At 48.2% G+C, this 14,903-nt stretch overlaps 2 protein-coding genes across 5 annotated transcripts in view; one reads left to right on the plus strand and one right to left on the minus strand.

Moving 5' to 3' along the window:
* actmap (actin maturation protease) overlaps positions 1 to 13,888 on the plus strand; it is a 20,067-nt gene extending 6,179 nt beyond the window's left edge. The window contains exons 2-7 of the mRNA XM_078241702.1: positions 2,729 to 3,093; positions 5,064 to 5,132; positions 6,957 to 7,081; positions 8,130 to 8,259; positions 10,543 to 10,613; positions 13,404 to 13,888. Of these exons, the coding sequence (XP_078097828.1) occupies positions 2,858 to 3,093; positions 5,064 to 5,132; positions 6,957 to 7,081; positions 8,130 to 8,259; positions 10,543 to 10,613; positions 13,404 to 13,744 (972 nt within the window). The 5' untranslated portion in view covers positions 2,729 to 2,857 and the 3' untranslated portion in view covers positions 13,745 to 13,888. The remainder of the gene's footprint in view (positions 1 to 2,728; positions 3,094 to 5,063; positions 5,133 to 6,956; positions 7,082 to 8,129; positions 8,260 to 10,542; positions 10,614 to 13,403) is intronic.
* The window catches only part of LOC144511393 (protein YIF1B-B-like), a 29,516-nt gene continuing 26,477 nt past the window's right edge, over positions 11,865 to 14,903 (minus strand). The window contains exon 9 of one of the 4 annotated variants that reach the window (XM_078241705.1): positions 11,865 to 13,537. In XM_078241705.1, the coding sequence (XP_078097831.1) occupies positions 13,507 to 13,537 (31 nt within the window). In that variant the 3' untranslated portion in view covers positions 11,865 to 13,506. The remainder of the gene's footprint in view (positions 13,538 to 14,903) is intronic. The other 3 variants (XM_078241708.1, XM_078241704.1, XM_078241707.1) reach the window with 3 other exon arrangements.

A 14,903-nucleotide genomic window follows, 5' to 3' on the forward strand; every position in this document is an offset into this window, starting at 1 on the left:
TTTTATCCTGTCATCTAGGACATTGATAAATACACAGAGTAGCTGAGGTCCCAACACACATCCTGGGTGGGGGAAACACCACCACCCGCCATACCTTGCCAGTTAGAGTACCTGCCCATTATCCCGACTCTGGCTCTTGAGGTCCAGCCAATTTCCTGACCAGATCAAGAATTGCTGTCAACTCCATGAGTTTCCACTTTCACTAACCCGTCCCTTTATGAGGGAGATTATCAAATGTGGCCTCTCGGAGTTAAAACATTTACTCTGTTTTCTCTCTCCTGATCTGCTGGGTTTTTCCAGCATTTTCTGTTTTTGTTTCAGATTTCCAGTAGTCTTAGTCTTCTGCTTGATTATAGACCAGGAGTTCCCTAACTGGGGCTTGTGGGTCCCCAGGGGTCTGTGAAGGGTCTCTGGGGATCTGAGAAGCTCACGGCTGCCAGGTGACCGGTGGTTCAAATGTGCAAAATTTAAAAAGGATTAGAGAAATCAAATAGGCAATCAGAGCAAGATGTTGGAGCGCTGACAGGCTGTCTATCAGTCCATCAGCATCCAGTGCTCTGAGAGATCTTGCTCCAATTGGCCCATTTGATTCACTCTATCTCGCTGTTCCTGGGCAGAATGGCCTGTAGCCATCAGTGAGGCTGAGGTGGGGCAGGAGTGGGCAGGAGATAAATTGGCCAGAAGCTGGTCTGTGAGGATAGGCTTCTAGCTGGTGGCTTGGGAATGGAGCGGTGAGGTTTGGGGGTCGGGAATGGTGGGGTAGTGGGGGTAGGTGTTTGGGCCTTGGAGTGTGTGACTGTGTTTGTGAGGGTGAATGTGTGTGAACGGGAGACAGAGTCGCATACATAGAATCAGAGAATCCTACAGTGGAGAAGAAGGCCATTTGGCCCATCGAGTCTGCACCGACAATTATCCCATCCAGTCCTATCCCCATAACCCCATGCATTTACCCGAGCTAGTCCCCCTGACTCTAAGGAGCAATTTAGCATGGCCAATCCACCTAACCAGCACATCTTGTGTGTGAGAGAGAGAGAGATGTGTGTGTCCGATAATAGATGTGGAGATGCCGGCGTTGGACTGGTAAACACAGTAAGAAGTCTAACAACACCAGGTTAAAGTCCAACAGGTTTAACTTTAACCTGGTGTTGTTAGACTTCTTACCCCGATAATAGAATCAGCTTTCCAGCATCATTCCTCTCACTAAAAATGACAAAGGATAAGACTTATATATGCGTTTGATCAGAGAAGGTTTAATTATTACAAGATGACTCTATATGTATAGATATAGCGATAAAACACTTGTTTACATCTGATTTCTGTGTTCTCATCTATTTCGTGGCAAAACCCAGGGTGCTGACATTATGAGAATGCTTGAGGTTTCCCAATGCTCTGGGTAAGTCATGAAGGGTTGTGTGGCTGGAAAAGTTTTGGAAACCTTGCTTTCCCTGTCCACTAGCCACCTCTTCAACAGATTTAACCAGGTTTGTCAGACATGACATTCCATAGAACGTGGGAGAACGTGCAAACTCCACACAGACAGTGACCCAAGCTGGGAGTCGAATCCGAATCCCTGGCGCTGTGAGGCAGCAGTGCTAACCACTGTGCCACCCAAGAAGAAATGCTTGCCCCAGCTCCTCACCCAACACCACTTCACTCCTTTTCCCACTCCACCCCTCCATCAAATACTCCTCCACCTCCTCTCCCGTGGGTCAGCACAGTGGTTAGCACTGCTGCCTCACAGCCCCAGAGACGCAGGTTCAATTCCTGCCTCTGGTGACTGTTTGTGTGGAGTTTGCACGTTCTACCCGTGTCTGCGTGGGTTTCCTCCGGGTGCTCCGGTTTCCTCCCCCAGTTTCAAAGATGTATAGGTTGGGTGGATTGGCCATGCTAAATTGCTCCTTAGTGTCCAAAGATGTGCAGGTTAGGTGGATTGGCCAAACTAAATTGCCCCTTAGTGTCCAAAGATGTGCAGGTTAGGTGGATTGGCCATGCTAAATTGTCCCTTAGTGTCCAAAGATGTGCAGGTTAGGTGGACTGGCCGTGCTGAATTGCCCCTTAGTGTCCAAAGATGTGCAGGCTCGGTGGATTGGCCATGCTAAATTGCCCCTTAGTGTCCAAAGATGTGCAGGTTAGGTGGATTGGCCATGCTAAATTGCCCCTTAGTGTCCAAAGATGCGCAGGTTAGGTGGATTGGCCATGCTAAATTGCCCCTTGGTGTCCAAAGATGTGCAGGTTAGGTGGATTGGCCATGCTAAATTGCCCCTTAGTGTCCAAAGATGCGCAGGTTAGGTGGATTGGCCATGCTAAATTGCCCCTTGGTGTCCAAAGATGTGCAGGTTAGGTGGACTGGCCATGCTAAATTGCCCCTTAGTGTCCAAAGATGTGTAGGTTAGGTGGATTGGCCATGCTAAATCACCCCTTAGTGTCGAAAGATGTGCAGGTTAGGTGGATTGGCCATGCTGAACTGTCCCTTGGTGTCAGAGATTAACAGGGTAAAAACGTGGGGTTACGGGGATAGGGCCTGTGTGGGATTGTTGTTGGTGCAGGCTTGATGGGCCGAATGGCCTCCTTTTGCACTGGAGGGATTCTGTGATTCTATGACTCCATCAAATTGTCCCCAATTTCCTCTCCCACTCCACCTCTTTGCCCTCCTAGCACTTTCCCCGTTAAAAATGCCGTTTTTGGAATTGGAGGCGTGACTGTGCTGTATTTTTTTCTCCCTACGCAGATGTCATATCTCAGTGTCTCTAACCCGTGATGTCCTGATCACTGAGTGAACTGACCAGCAGAAAGTGTCGGGGTCGAGGGATGGTCAGTCTGAGGCCCAAAGGTGGATTGACAGAGGCCGGCTCCTGCCATGTCCAACATGGAAATGGTGCAAGCGATGAGGGGAAATCCCAGCCAGGACAAGCCTGATGGTTCAGAGTGGTCGATGTTGCCCCCTCCTCCTCCACCTCCCCTGCCTCCACCGTTCCTGCCCCTTCCTTCAGTCCCACCGAGAAAGAAACTGTACCAGATTCTTGCAGAAGGGCCAATGCCCGTGATTGGGGACCGGGAGGAGGTGAAGATGTTGCTCAAGAACAGACCCGACAAGTATGTACAGTGCAGGAAAGCGTGAGCCAAGTTTATTACGGGTTTCCTGACTCTCTGGCAGGTTTCAGGCACACAGACCTTGCAGGATGAAACCTTGACGCTGACCAGTGAGGATACACGCAACAACAGCTCAGTGTAATCCATACCCTGACATTCAGTGAGTTCATGACTGATCTGAGGCCTGACTCCATATTCTCCCCTTTGCCCTGTAGCCCAAAGGTGTTAAGGGATATGGGTGAAAGCAGGGAGTGTGGAGTTAGGTCACAGGTCAGCCATGATCTCCTTGAATGGTGGAATGTGCTAAATTATCAAGTGGCACTGCTGCCTCACAGCGCCAGGAACCCGGGTTCGATTCCCAGCTTGGGTCACTTTCTGTGCGGAGTTTGCACATTCTCCCTGTTTCCTCCGGGTGCTCCGGTTTCCTCCTGCAGTCCGAAAGACGTGCTGGTTAGGTGCATTGGTCATGCTAAATTCTCCCTCAGTGTACCCAAACAGGTGCCGGAGTGTGGCGACTTGGGGATTTTCACAGTAACTTCATTGCCGTGTTAATGTAAGCCTACTTGTGACACTAATAAATAAACGTAAACTGCTCTGAGCTGCCTCTGCAGCACAATGGGCCAGCTGTGTGTTATCGTAGATTTCCCTAGGTAAATTATCCCATGTTAACGCCGTCTCCACTAACAGGCTTAAGGGAGATGTCGGCGCAGTGGTAATGTCACTGGGCTAGCTGGGGCTAATGCCCCTGGGGGCATGGGTTCAAATCCCACCACAGCAGCTGGTGTAATTTAAAATTCAGTGAATAAAATCTGGAATTGAAAGCTCGTCTCAGTAACGGTGACCATGAAACTGTCATCGATTGTTGGGTAGCACGGTGGTTATCACTGCTGCTTCACAGCTCCAGGGACCTGGGTTCGATTCCCGGCTTGGGTCACTGTCTGTGTGGAGTTTGCACATTCTCCTCGTGTCTGCGTGGGTTTTCTCCAGGTGCTCCGGTTTCCTCCCTCAGTCCAAAGATGTGTAGGTTAGGCTGATTGGCCAGGTTAAAAATTGCCCCTTAGTGTCCTGGGATACGTAGGTTAGCGGGATTAGTGGGTAAATATGTAAGGATATGGGGATAGGGCCTGGGTGGGATTGTGGTCAGAGCAGACTCGATGGGCCAAATGGCCTCTTTCTGTGCTGTAGGGTTTCTAAGATTCTAATGCCCTTTAGAATCATAGAATCCCTGCAGTACAGAAAGAGCCCATTCGGCCCATTGAGTCTGCACCAACCTTCTGACAGAGCATCTTAACCAGGCCTACCCCCGGAACTCCACATATTTACCCCGCCAATCCCCGCCCCCCCCCAATCTACACCTGTTGGGACACTAAGGGTCAATTTAGCATGGCCAATCCACCTAGCCTGCACATTTTGAGACTGCGGAAGGGAACTGGAGCACCCGGAGGAAGTCCACGCAGACACGGAGAGAACATGCAAACTCCGTCCAGACAGTCACCCAAGATCGGAATTGAACCCGGGTCCCTGGCACTACGAGGGAGCAGTGCTAACCACTCTGCCACCGTGCCGTCCTCCTTTTAGGGAAGGAAATCTGCCATCCTTACCTGGTCTGGCCTTCATGTGACTTCAGACCTGCAGCAACATGGTTGACTCTTAACTGCCCTCTGAAATGGCCTCGCAAGCCACTCAGTTCAAGGGCAGTTAGGGATGGGCAATAAATGGTGGAACGCACTTCCCACAAAAGATTCTTTAATAAAGCACTCTGCTGTGTGTGCTTAGCTTCAGAGTGTACATCTCTATGCTATTACAGGCTAAGAGCATATTCTCCAAATGATATGAGAGGTTAATGCCTGGTAACTGTGCTATTAAAGGTAAAACAGTGCATCTGTGTGTCATTGTAGAGTTAGCAGCTATTGCAGTTTAACAGCTTGCTATAAGGTTTTACGGTAATGACTGAGATTTTTTTTTAATTTCAGTTTTAACAAAGAACTGAATTGGCTCCTTATTAATAAACATGTTCCCTCGCTGATCCAGGATGGCCCACAGTGAGTATCCAATTCTGTTTCTATTTCATATCAAAGTGTAACAGTGATGGCCAAACTAGGCGAGTGAGTTGTCCACGTAAGTGGCCCTCCTTCATCTCAGTGGTCACAAGATTGAAATCGGGCTTGTTCACTAACCGTGACCCCATGAATAAAATTAAATATGTTTAATACACATTGAATATTTCATAGCGAATTACAAAAGATGCTTCATTTATATATTAATAGAACTGTCATCAACTTTGAATGGTTAAAAGCAAAAAGATTTATGCTTTGATTGGACACAGAGGGAGTGCACGGCTCTCACAGTCAGTGTTGTGAGCAATCAGCACACACCTCACCTCACCTGCCCTTGCTTTACGTGCGAATCGCCTCAGTCATGTCAGTAGGAAAAAAAGCTACGTGGTGAAAACCAGTGGCAACTTTGCATGTAGGTCACACTCAGAACCCTGATGGGCCGCATGTGGCTCACTACTGACGCGCACTGATAAAAACAGAAAATCTCGTAAATATTCAGCTTTAGCAACATCTGTGGTGAAACACAACAAGCAGTGTTGTTAGCACTGCTGCCTCACATCGCCAGGGACCCGGGTTCAATTCCAGCCTCGGGTGACTGTCAATTGTGGAGTTTGCACATTCTCCCCGTGTCTGCGTGGGTTTCCTCCGGGTGCTCCGGTTTCCTTTCACAGTCCAAAGATGTGCAGGTTAGGCGGATTGGCCTTGCTAAATTACCCCTTAGTGTCCAAAGATGTGCAGGTTGATGCACCACCAATCAAGCAAAAACTAGTTTGTATGCAAGAACAAATAGGCTTTTATTAGCAAAAGACTTGGAGCACACCCATGCTGATGAACTGGTCCAGAGACTGAGGCAGGGGGGTGGGGAGCAGTCCCCTTTATACCTGGACCAGGGGGAAGAGGAGTCCCGGGCTGGGCCGGCAGGGACGTGTCCAGGCATGTCACACACACAGGCAATAAGCTAACAGTGGTTTACCACACAGGTTAGGTGGATTGGCCATGCTAAATTACCCCTTAGTGTCCAAAGATGTGCAGGTTAGGTGGATTGGCCATGCTAAATTGCCCCTTAGTGTCCAAAGATGTGCAGGTTAGGTGGATTGGCCATGCTAAATTGCCCCTTAGTGTGCAAAGATGTGCAGGTTAGGCGGATTGGCCATGCTAAATTGCCCCTTAGTGTCCAAAGATGTATGGGTTGGGGGATTAGTGGGATAAATACCTGTGTTTATGGGAATAGGGCCTTGGTGGGATGCTCTGTTGGAGAGTCGGTACAGATCAAATGGGCCGAATGGCCTCCTGCATTGCAGGGATTCTATTCTATGAAACAGAATTAACATTTCTGAGCACAGGTCTACATCCTAAAACGTTAGCTCTGCTTATCTCTCTCTACCACCTGATCTGATGAGTGAGGGCACTTTCCTCAGTGTGTTGGCAGGCAATCGACTGCCCATTCGTTCTCATTTCTGTAGACGGGATTGCACTTTGCGCAAAATTGTCATTGCGTCAATCAACCTGACAATATTGGCTGCCTTCAGAGTGATTCAGTTCACACCGAGTGCTTTGAAGTGTGATCTATAAAAACAAAGCTTTCTATCCAAATGTGATCCAAAATCGGCACAGTTCTCAAATCTCCCACTCATGCCCGTCAGATGAAATTTTAACATGAGGTGTTTCTCTGTTGGAATTAAGGGTTCATTTCCCACCTGTAGTCCAACCTGTTGGTGAATTCCAGCCCAAGTGTGGACCCCACTCCCGTCTGTAAACTCAGCCCTTCCACCTGAGGGCTGCTGCTTGTTGTGTTTTCTTGTTCTTCAGGTGTGGCCTGGTCGCTCTGTGGATGGCCGGACATTTGCTGAACATGTGTGAGGTGAAGGATCTGGAGGAGATTGTCGGCTGTGCGAAGGCCAGAGGCTACACCGTTCAGGGAGAGATGTTCTCAGGTATCTTCCAACACACAACAGCGAGATATGTGCTGACTCTGCTCCTTCTGTTGCTCCATGTTCTCTTTATTGTCTGTCCCTATCTTACTTTCTGTGTCATTCATAGAATCCCTACAGTGCAGAATGCAGACTCCACTCAGACAGTGACCCAAGCCAGGAATCGAACCCGGGTCCCTGGCACTGTGATGCAGCAGTGCTAACCACTGTGCCGCCCCCAGTCTTTGGACTGTCGGAGGACACCGGAGCACCGGGAGGGAGCCCATGCAGACAGGGGGAGAATGTGCAAACTCCACGCAGTCATCCAAGGCTGGAATTGAAATCGGGTCCTTGGAGCTGTGTGGCAGCAGTTCTATTCATCTGATCATAGACTCCTACAGTGCAGAAGGAGGCCATTCAGCCCATCGAGTCTACATCGACCACAATCCCACCCAGGCCCCATTCCCATAACCCCATGCATCCACTCTAGCTAGGCCCGGAATACTAAGGGACAATTCGTCATGGCTAACCCACACATCCTTGGAGTGTGGGAGGAAAGCGGAGCACCCAGAGGAAACCCATGCAGACATGGGGAGAATGTGCAAACTCCACACAGACAGTGACCCAAGCCGGGAATTGAACCCGGGTCCCTGGCGCTGTGAGGCAGCAGTGCTAACCACTGTGCCACCGTGCTTCCTGGACAATAGTCACCCCTCAACCAATATCATTGAAATAGATAATTTGGGCATTATCATATTCAATCGAGGCATCCATGATGATTATTTGCATAGAAGCAATGTGCAGGGGTATGAGGGAAAAGGCAGGGGAATGGTACTAAGTCATGATGCTCGTTTGGAGAGCCAGTATAGTCAAGATGGGCCAAATGGCCTCCTTCTGCGCCATAACGATTCTGTGATATTGGTGTGTGTGCGTGGGCCTTCCTGTATTCAAATTGGTTGCTGCATTTCCTATATCACAATAGTGACGACACTTCAAAAGTATTTAAATCGATTTGCAATATTCCTGAGGTTGTGCTATAATTAAATGTAATTTCTTTCTCTTCCGATTCCAGGTGCCGATATGGTGAAACTGGCAGAGGAGGTTTTTGAATGCCAAGGTGAACTCCTCCACGAGGGCTTAACGGGATGTAACAAAGCCAGAATAATGCACCACCTCCTCGCTGGTTACCCTGTGTTGTTACCGTATCCTTACGACAGTTAATTACATTGACATTTGAGATGGTCTCTTCCCGAACAGCTCCAGGCCGCAAACCAGTGACGTTTCAAATCAAGAGTATAGAAACACAGAGGGACCTAGGTGCGCAAGTCTACAAATCCTTGAAGGTGGCAGCACAGGTGGAGAAGGTGGTGAAGAAGGCATATGGTATGCTTGCCTTTATAGGACGGGGTATAGAGTATAAAAGCTGGAGTCTGATGATGCAGCTGTATAGAACGCTGGCTAGGCCACATTTGGAGTACTGCGTCCAGTTCTGGTCGCCGCACTACCAGAAGGATGTGGAGGCTTTAGAGAGAGTGCAGAGAAGGTTTACCAGGATGTTACCTGGTATGGAGGGTCTTAGCTATGAGGAGAGATTGGGTAAACTGGGCTTGTTCTCCCTGGAAAGACAGAGAATGAGGGGTGACCTAATAGAGGTGTACAAAATTATGAAGGGTATAGATAGGGTGAACAGTGGGAAGCTTTTTCCCAGGTCGGAGGTGATGATCACGAGGGGTCACGGGCTCAAGGTGAGAGGGGCGAAGTATAACTCAGATATTAGAGGGATGTTTTTTACACAGAGGGTGGTGGGGGCCTGGAATGCGCTGCCAAGTAGGGTGGTGGAGGCAGACACGCTGGCATCGTTTAAGACTTACCTGGATAGTCACATGAGCAATCTGGGAATGGAGGGATACAAACGGATGGTCCAGTTGGACCAATGAGCGGCACAGGCTTGGAGGGCCGAAGGGCCTGTTTCCTGTGCTTTATTGTTCTTTGTTTGTTTGGATTGCTAGCTCAGGCTTCTTGAGTTACATAACTTGCTTTGAGTTCCTGGTTCTCCGCTTGCAAGGAAGCTAAGGGTACATTCCAGGGGTTAGTTGGCCTCCCATACCCCACACAATGGCCATTCTACATATATACTCATAGAAATCATAGAAACCCTACAGCGCAGAAGGAGGCCATTCGGCCCATCGAGTCTGCACCGACCACAATCCCACCCAGGCCCTACCCCCACATATTTTACCCGCTAATCCCTCTAATCTATACATCCCAGGACTCTAAGGGGCAATTTTTTTTTTTTAACTTGGCCAATCAACCTAACCCACACATCTTTGGACTGTGGGAGGAAACCGGAGCACCCGGAGGAAACCCACGCAGACACGAGGAGAATGTGCAAACTCCACACAGACAGTGACCCGAGCCGGGAATCGAACCCGGGACCCTGGAGCTGTGAAGCAGCAATGCTAACCACTGTGCTACCGTGCCGCCCCCACCCCCACCCCCACCCATTGCCCCCCCGCGGCATATTTTTCAGTGGCAGAGGTGGCCTGTTATTGGTCAGCGGTGGGATCTTCCCGGTCCCACCAACATCTATGGAATTTTGTGTGCCCCTCCGCCGCGCCACGGGGGATACCACCGACGGCAGGACCGGAAGATCCTATGGGGAGGGCGGAGACATGGTGAACAGGAGCTAGAATCCTGGACCGTTTGCACCATCCACTCATAAGTGGTTACACAGCGGTTAGCACGGCTGCCTCACAGTGCCAGGGAACCCGGGTTCGATTCCCAGCTTGGGTCCCTGTCTGTGCGGAGTCTGCACGTTCTCCCTGTGTCTGCGTGGGTTTCCCCCGAGTGCTCCGGTTTCCTCCCACAGTTCGAAAGATGTGCTGGTTTTGGCCATGCTAAATTCTCCCTCAGTGTACCCAAACAGGCGCCGGAGTGTGGCGACTAGGGGGATTTTCACAGTAGCTTAATTGCAGTGTTAATGTAAGCCTACTTGTGATACTAATAAATAAACTTTACTTTACATCTATGCTTTCTTTAACCAGGATTGTGATCAAGGGCTGGCACTCTGGCTGATATACCCTCTCTCTATATGGCCGAGGGATCACTGAATAGCAATCGGGGGCTGGAACTCTGGTAGATATACCCTCTCAGTCTAAACCAAGGGTCACTGGATGGTGATCATGAGGATTCTTGACAGATATCCCCACAGGGGACTGAGGCCAACTGTAAAAATCCCTAATAGTTCTTGAGCTGAGAGTCAGTGACCATGCTGATCTGTACCATTCAGCCCCTCCAGCTTCTTCCAAATGGTTTAATGAGAAAGCCAGCTCCACTGGAGAACACGTCAAGACAGAGCTCAATGTTGAATCACTGCGTTACCCGAGGCAGCAGCTGTTGCTGGCCTCGGTCGGCCTGGGTTGGAGAGAGCACATCGCAAACGCCTGGCTCTCAGTAAAGTGGGGAAATTCCTTAACCTCAGGAAGGTACGATGAAGATTTCAACCATGAACCCTGCTTGCGGAGAGGGCACAGAGCTCACTGGGCAGTCGTTTCAGGTAGGAGCGGAATACTGAGTGGATCTTTGTTCAGAGGCCTTATCACTGTCAGTGTCTTGGCCCCACATTCTTAAGATGGCGCCAGAGTGAAGCTGCCCCCAATATATCCTCTAATTTTATCTTTCACTCTCGTTCTATGCTTTTAAAATTGTACAGTAAGTAGTCTCACAACACCAGGTTAAAGTCCCAACAGGTTTATTTGGTAGCACGAGCTTTCGGAGTGTCAGTTGATGAAGGGGCAGCGCTCCGAAAGCTCGTTTAAAAGAGTTAGAGTACAATTTTAAATGTAGACATGATGTGGAGATGCCGGCATTGGACTGGGGTAAGCCCTGTAAGAAGTCTCACAACACCAGGTTAAAGTCCCAACAGGTTTATTTGGTAGCACGAGCTTTCAGAGTGTCAGTTGATGAAGGGGCAGCGCTCCGAAAGCTCGTGCTACCAAATAAACCTGTTGGACTTTAACCTGGTGTTGTGAGACTACTTACTGTGCTTACCCCAGTCCAATGCCGGCATCTCCACATCATGTCTACTTTTAAAATTGTACTCTAACTCTTTTAAACTGTCTAATAATATTCCATATATTAAGTTGATCTTTCTCTACACCCTAGCTATGACTATGACACTACATTCTGCACTCTCTCCTTTCCTTCTCTCCTCTGTACTCTATGAACGGTATGCTTTGTCTGTATAGCGCGCAAGAAACAGTACTTTTCACTGTATCCCAATACATGTGACAATAATAAATAAAACAAAATCCCACCCAAAATAGAGTGCAACCCCACCCTACTTTGCTTTATATAAAGACTGTGTCAATGGCTATTCATTGGAGTCACACACTAAGACATGATACGCTATGTTACATGGTTGGACACACCATGCGTGATTGGTTACACCAAGGTGCATTATGTGAACCTTTAAGGACACAAGATCACACCACTGTGTCTCCCACAGGTTGAGGTTCAGTGAACACCATTAGGAAGAGACTGGCATTCTTTCTGTCCCTTCACAGTCACGCCGCGTGCTACCCTCTAACCTCATAGGCCACCCTGGCCTCCAAGCCTCACTGCCCTTCCAACTCTGGCCTCTTTGTATCTCTCTGCAAGAATCCTGCATGGGGTTTTCTTGCTAACAAACAAAAACTAGCTTAAGTACTGTGACTGACTGAACTTCTTTAATATTATGCTACATCCTGGTTAAAAGTGGCTTTGAAGTGACTTGATAGGGAATTGTGTTTTGGGCCTTCATTGATTTGATTTGATTTGGTTTGATTTATTATTGTCACATGCATTGGGATACAGTGAGAAGTATTGTTTCTTGTGAGCTATACAGACAAAACATCCTGTTCATAGAGTACATAGGGGAGAAGGAAAGGATAGAATAAATGTTGCAGTTACACGTTGGGTGAAGAGAAAGATCACCTTAATATTTAATAGGACCATTCAAAAGTCTGATGGCAGCAGGGAAGAAGCTGTTCTTAAGTTGGTTGGGATGTGATCTCAGACTTTGTATCTTTTTACCGATGGAAGAAGGTGGAAGAGAGTTTGTCCAGGTGCATGGGGTCCTTGATTATGCTGGCTACTTTTCCGAGGCAGCAGGAAGTGTAGACAGAGTCAATGAATGGGAGGCTGGTTTGCATGATGGACTGGGCTACATTCACAGCCCTTTGTAGTTTCTTGCGGTCTTGGACAGAGCAGGAGCCCATACCAAGCTGTGATACATCCGGAAAGGATGCTTTCTATGGTGCATCTGTAAGAATGTATTATTGGCTCACAAGGTGTAGAAGAAGTTAACTTGTCAGAAAGTAATGACGAAAACCTTGGCAGGAATCTAGCAGAGAATGAAAACAGACAACTGCTCCTGGAGCTCTCACACCCATATTCTATTTTTCTGTTCTTCAGTGAATAGCCTCTCACTTTCCCACATTGTACACCATCTGACGCTTTGTTGCCCGCTCACTTAACCTGTTGATATCTCTTTGCGGCTTTGTGTCCTCCCCACAGCTCACATTTCCACTTAAGAATAAGCCCTCAAGTTATAAGACTCTTACTGTTGTCTTTTAGTTACTCCCTGAAGAGCAGTTGGTTAGAGGTAGAGGGGAAATAGTTTAGGTAGCTTTTCTTGTACAAATTCTATAAAACAGATGGGTTGCTGATCAGATGATTAGGTTTAAGACAATTGGCAGAGGGACCCAGAGGGGAGGTGAGAAATGTTTCTATATAGTGAGTTATTGTGGTTTCGAATGCACTGCCTAAAAGGGTGGCAGAAGCACATTTAGCAATAACCTTTAAGAGAAAATTGGATGAATACTTCAAAAGGAGATATTTGCAGGGCAGTGGGAAATAAGAACAAAAGAATAGGAGCAGAAGGCCAATTGGCCCATTCAGCCTGATTTCCCATTTGGTAAGGTCATGGCTTATCCACTTGTGGCTTTAATGCCTCTTTCCTGCCTTTCCCCTATCCCTTGACTCCCCTTGTAATCAAAAATCTGTCTAACTCTGCCTTGAATATAGTCATGACCCAGCCTCCACTGCTCTCTGTGGGGGAGAATTCCAAAGACTAATGACCCCTGTGTAGAGATGATCTAAACATGCCCCAAGGTTAATCCATTTAGTTGTTATTTGATGGGTTTAGATTGCTTGTACTTGAGTGTGTCTTCTTCAGAAAAGGGTACCGTAAAAATATAGCTTTGGCACTTTTCAATAATGATGGACACATTCAAAATGTTGGTAGGTTGATTCAGTGCTTGCTGGCCATTCAGCAGTTTATGTGTTGTTTCTGATTGCTGTGTAGGGGTGCTGCTGGGACTGAAGTGTAGACTGCCAAAAGATCTCTATGAAGAGGACCCTGATACTCCTGGGTTCTTCTATCGGCGTGCGAACATGCCTGGATCCAGCTATCCCGAGGACTGTGTTGTCGAGACCCACCTGCTGGCAAAGCAAGGGAAGAGCCTGAAGTACCAGTTGTGGCAGTACGAGCAAGTGCATCAGAGTAACATGCAGCTGACAGAGTTTAGCCCCAAGCGAGAGTGTGACGGAACAGTCTACGTGGTCCCTGATGGCGGGGTGGGCTCAGGACTGTGTGGGGTTGTGGTTCTTCTCCAGCCCTCGCCTCAGGAACAAAACGAAAGTTAGCCGCTTCCGCTAGCATCGACCTCAGAAAGGAGCTTTTGATTAAACAGCACCTTGCAAGAACTCAGGACATCACAAAGTGCTTCCTAATAGTAAAGTGTATTTTGTAACTGTTGTAAAGTAGGAAATGTGCTAATCGTTTTGTTTACACAGCAAGCTCTTGCAAACGGTAAATGAGATGGTGACCAGATCATCTGATTTGGTCCTGCTGTTGACAGATAAATATTGACCAGGACACTAGCATCAATTAGGGTGGCATAGCGGCTAGCATTCTTGCCTCACAGCGCTAGGGACCTGGGTTCAATTCTGGTCTTGGGTGACCTTGGTTCTCCCCATGTCTGCTGGGTTTCCTCTGGGTGCTCCAGTTTCCTCCCACTCTCCAAAGATGTGTAGGTTCGGTGGATTGGCCGTGCTAAATTGCCCCTTAGTGTCCCAAGATGTGTAGGTTCGGTGGATTGGCTATGCTAAATTGCCCCTTCGTGTCCCAAGATGTGTAGGTTAGGGGGATTAGTGAAGTAAATAAGTGGGTTACTGGGATAGGGCCTGGGTAAGATGCTCTGTTGGAGAGTCGGTGTAGACCAAATAGCCTCCTTCTGCACTGTAGGGATTCTATGGAAACTCCCCTGCTATTCACCAAAATAGTGCCGTGGGATATTTTATTGCACCTGAGAGTGCAGACTCTGCTCCATGTTGCATCTGTAAGATAGTCCTCTGATAGTCAAGCACTCCAACAGTACTGCACCCAAGTGCCAGGCAGCCTTGAGGTGCTCAAGTTTAGCTGACAGACCACAGATTTAACTTGCTCCACCCCAGGGAAATTCAACATTTAGAGTTGAATTTGCCTTAACCCGTCCATAGACTCCATTCATGAAAGAAATGGCAACATGGGGGCTGCGTTTTTAAGGAGATTGTGCCAAACATGTCAAACCATGCATAACATTACCTCTTTTTAGGTTTCAAATTCCACCATCTGCCGTGTCAGGATTTGAACTCAGGTCCTCAGACCTGGGGTTTCTGGATTAATTGTCTAGTGATAATACCACTAGGCCATCACCTCCCCCTTTACTGTGCAGAGGGACCTGGGGGTCCTCGTGCATGAATCACAAAAACTCAGTTTGCAGGTGCAGCAGGTGATCAAGAAGGCAAATGGAATGTTGGCCTT

Source organism: Mustelus asterias, chromosome 24 (assembly GCF_964213995.1).
Source record: "Mustelus asterias chromosome 24, sMusAst1.hap1.1, whole genome shotgun sequence".
NCBI lineage: Eukaryota > Metazoa > Chordata > Chondrichthyes > Carcharhiniformes > Triakidae > Mustelus > Mustelus asterias.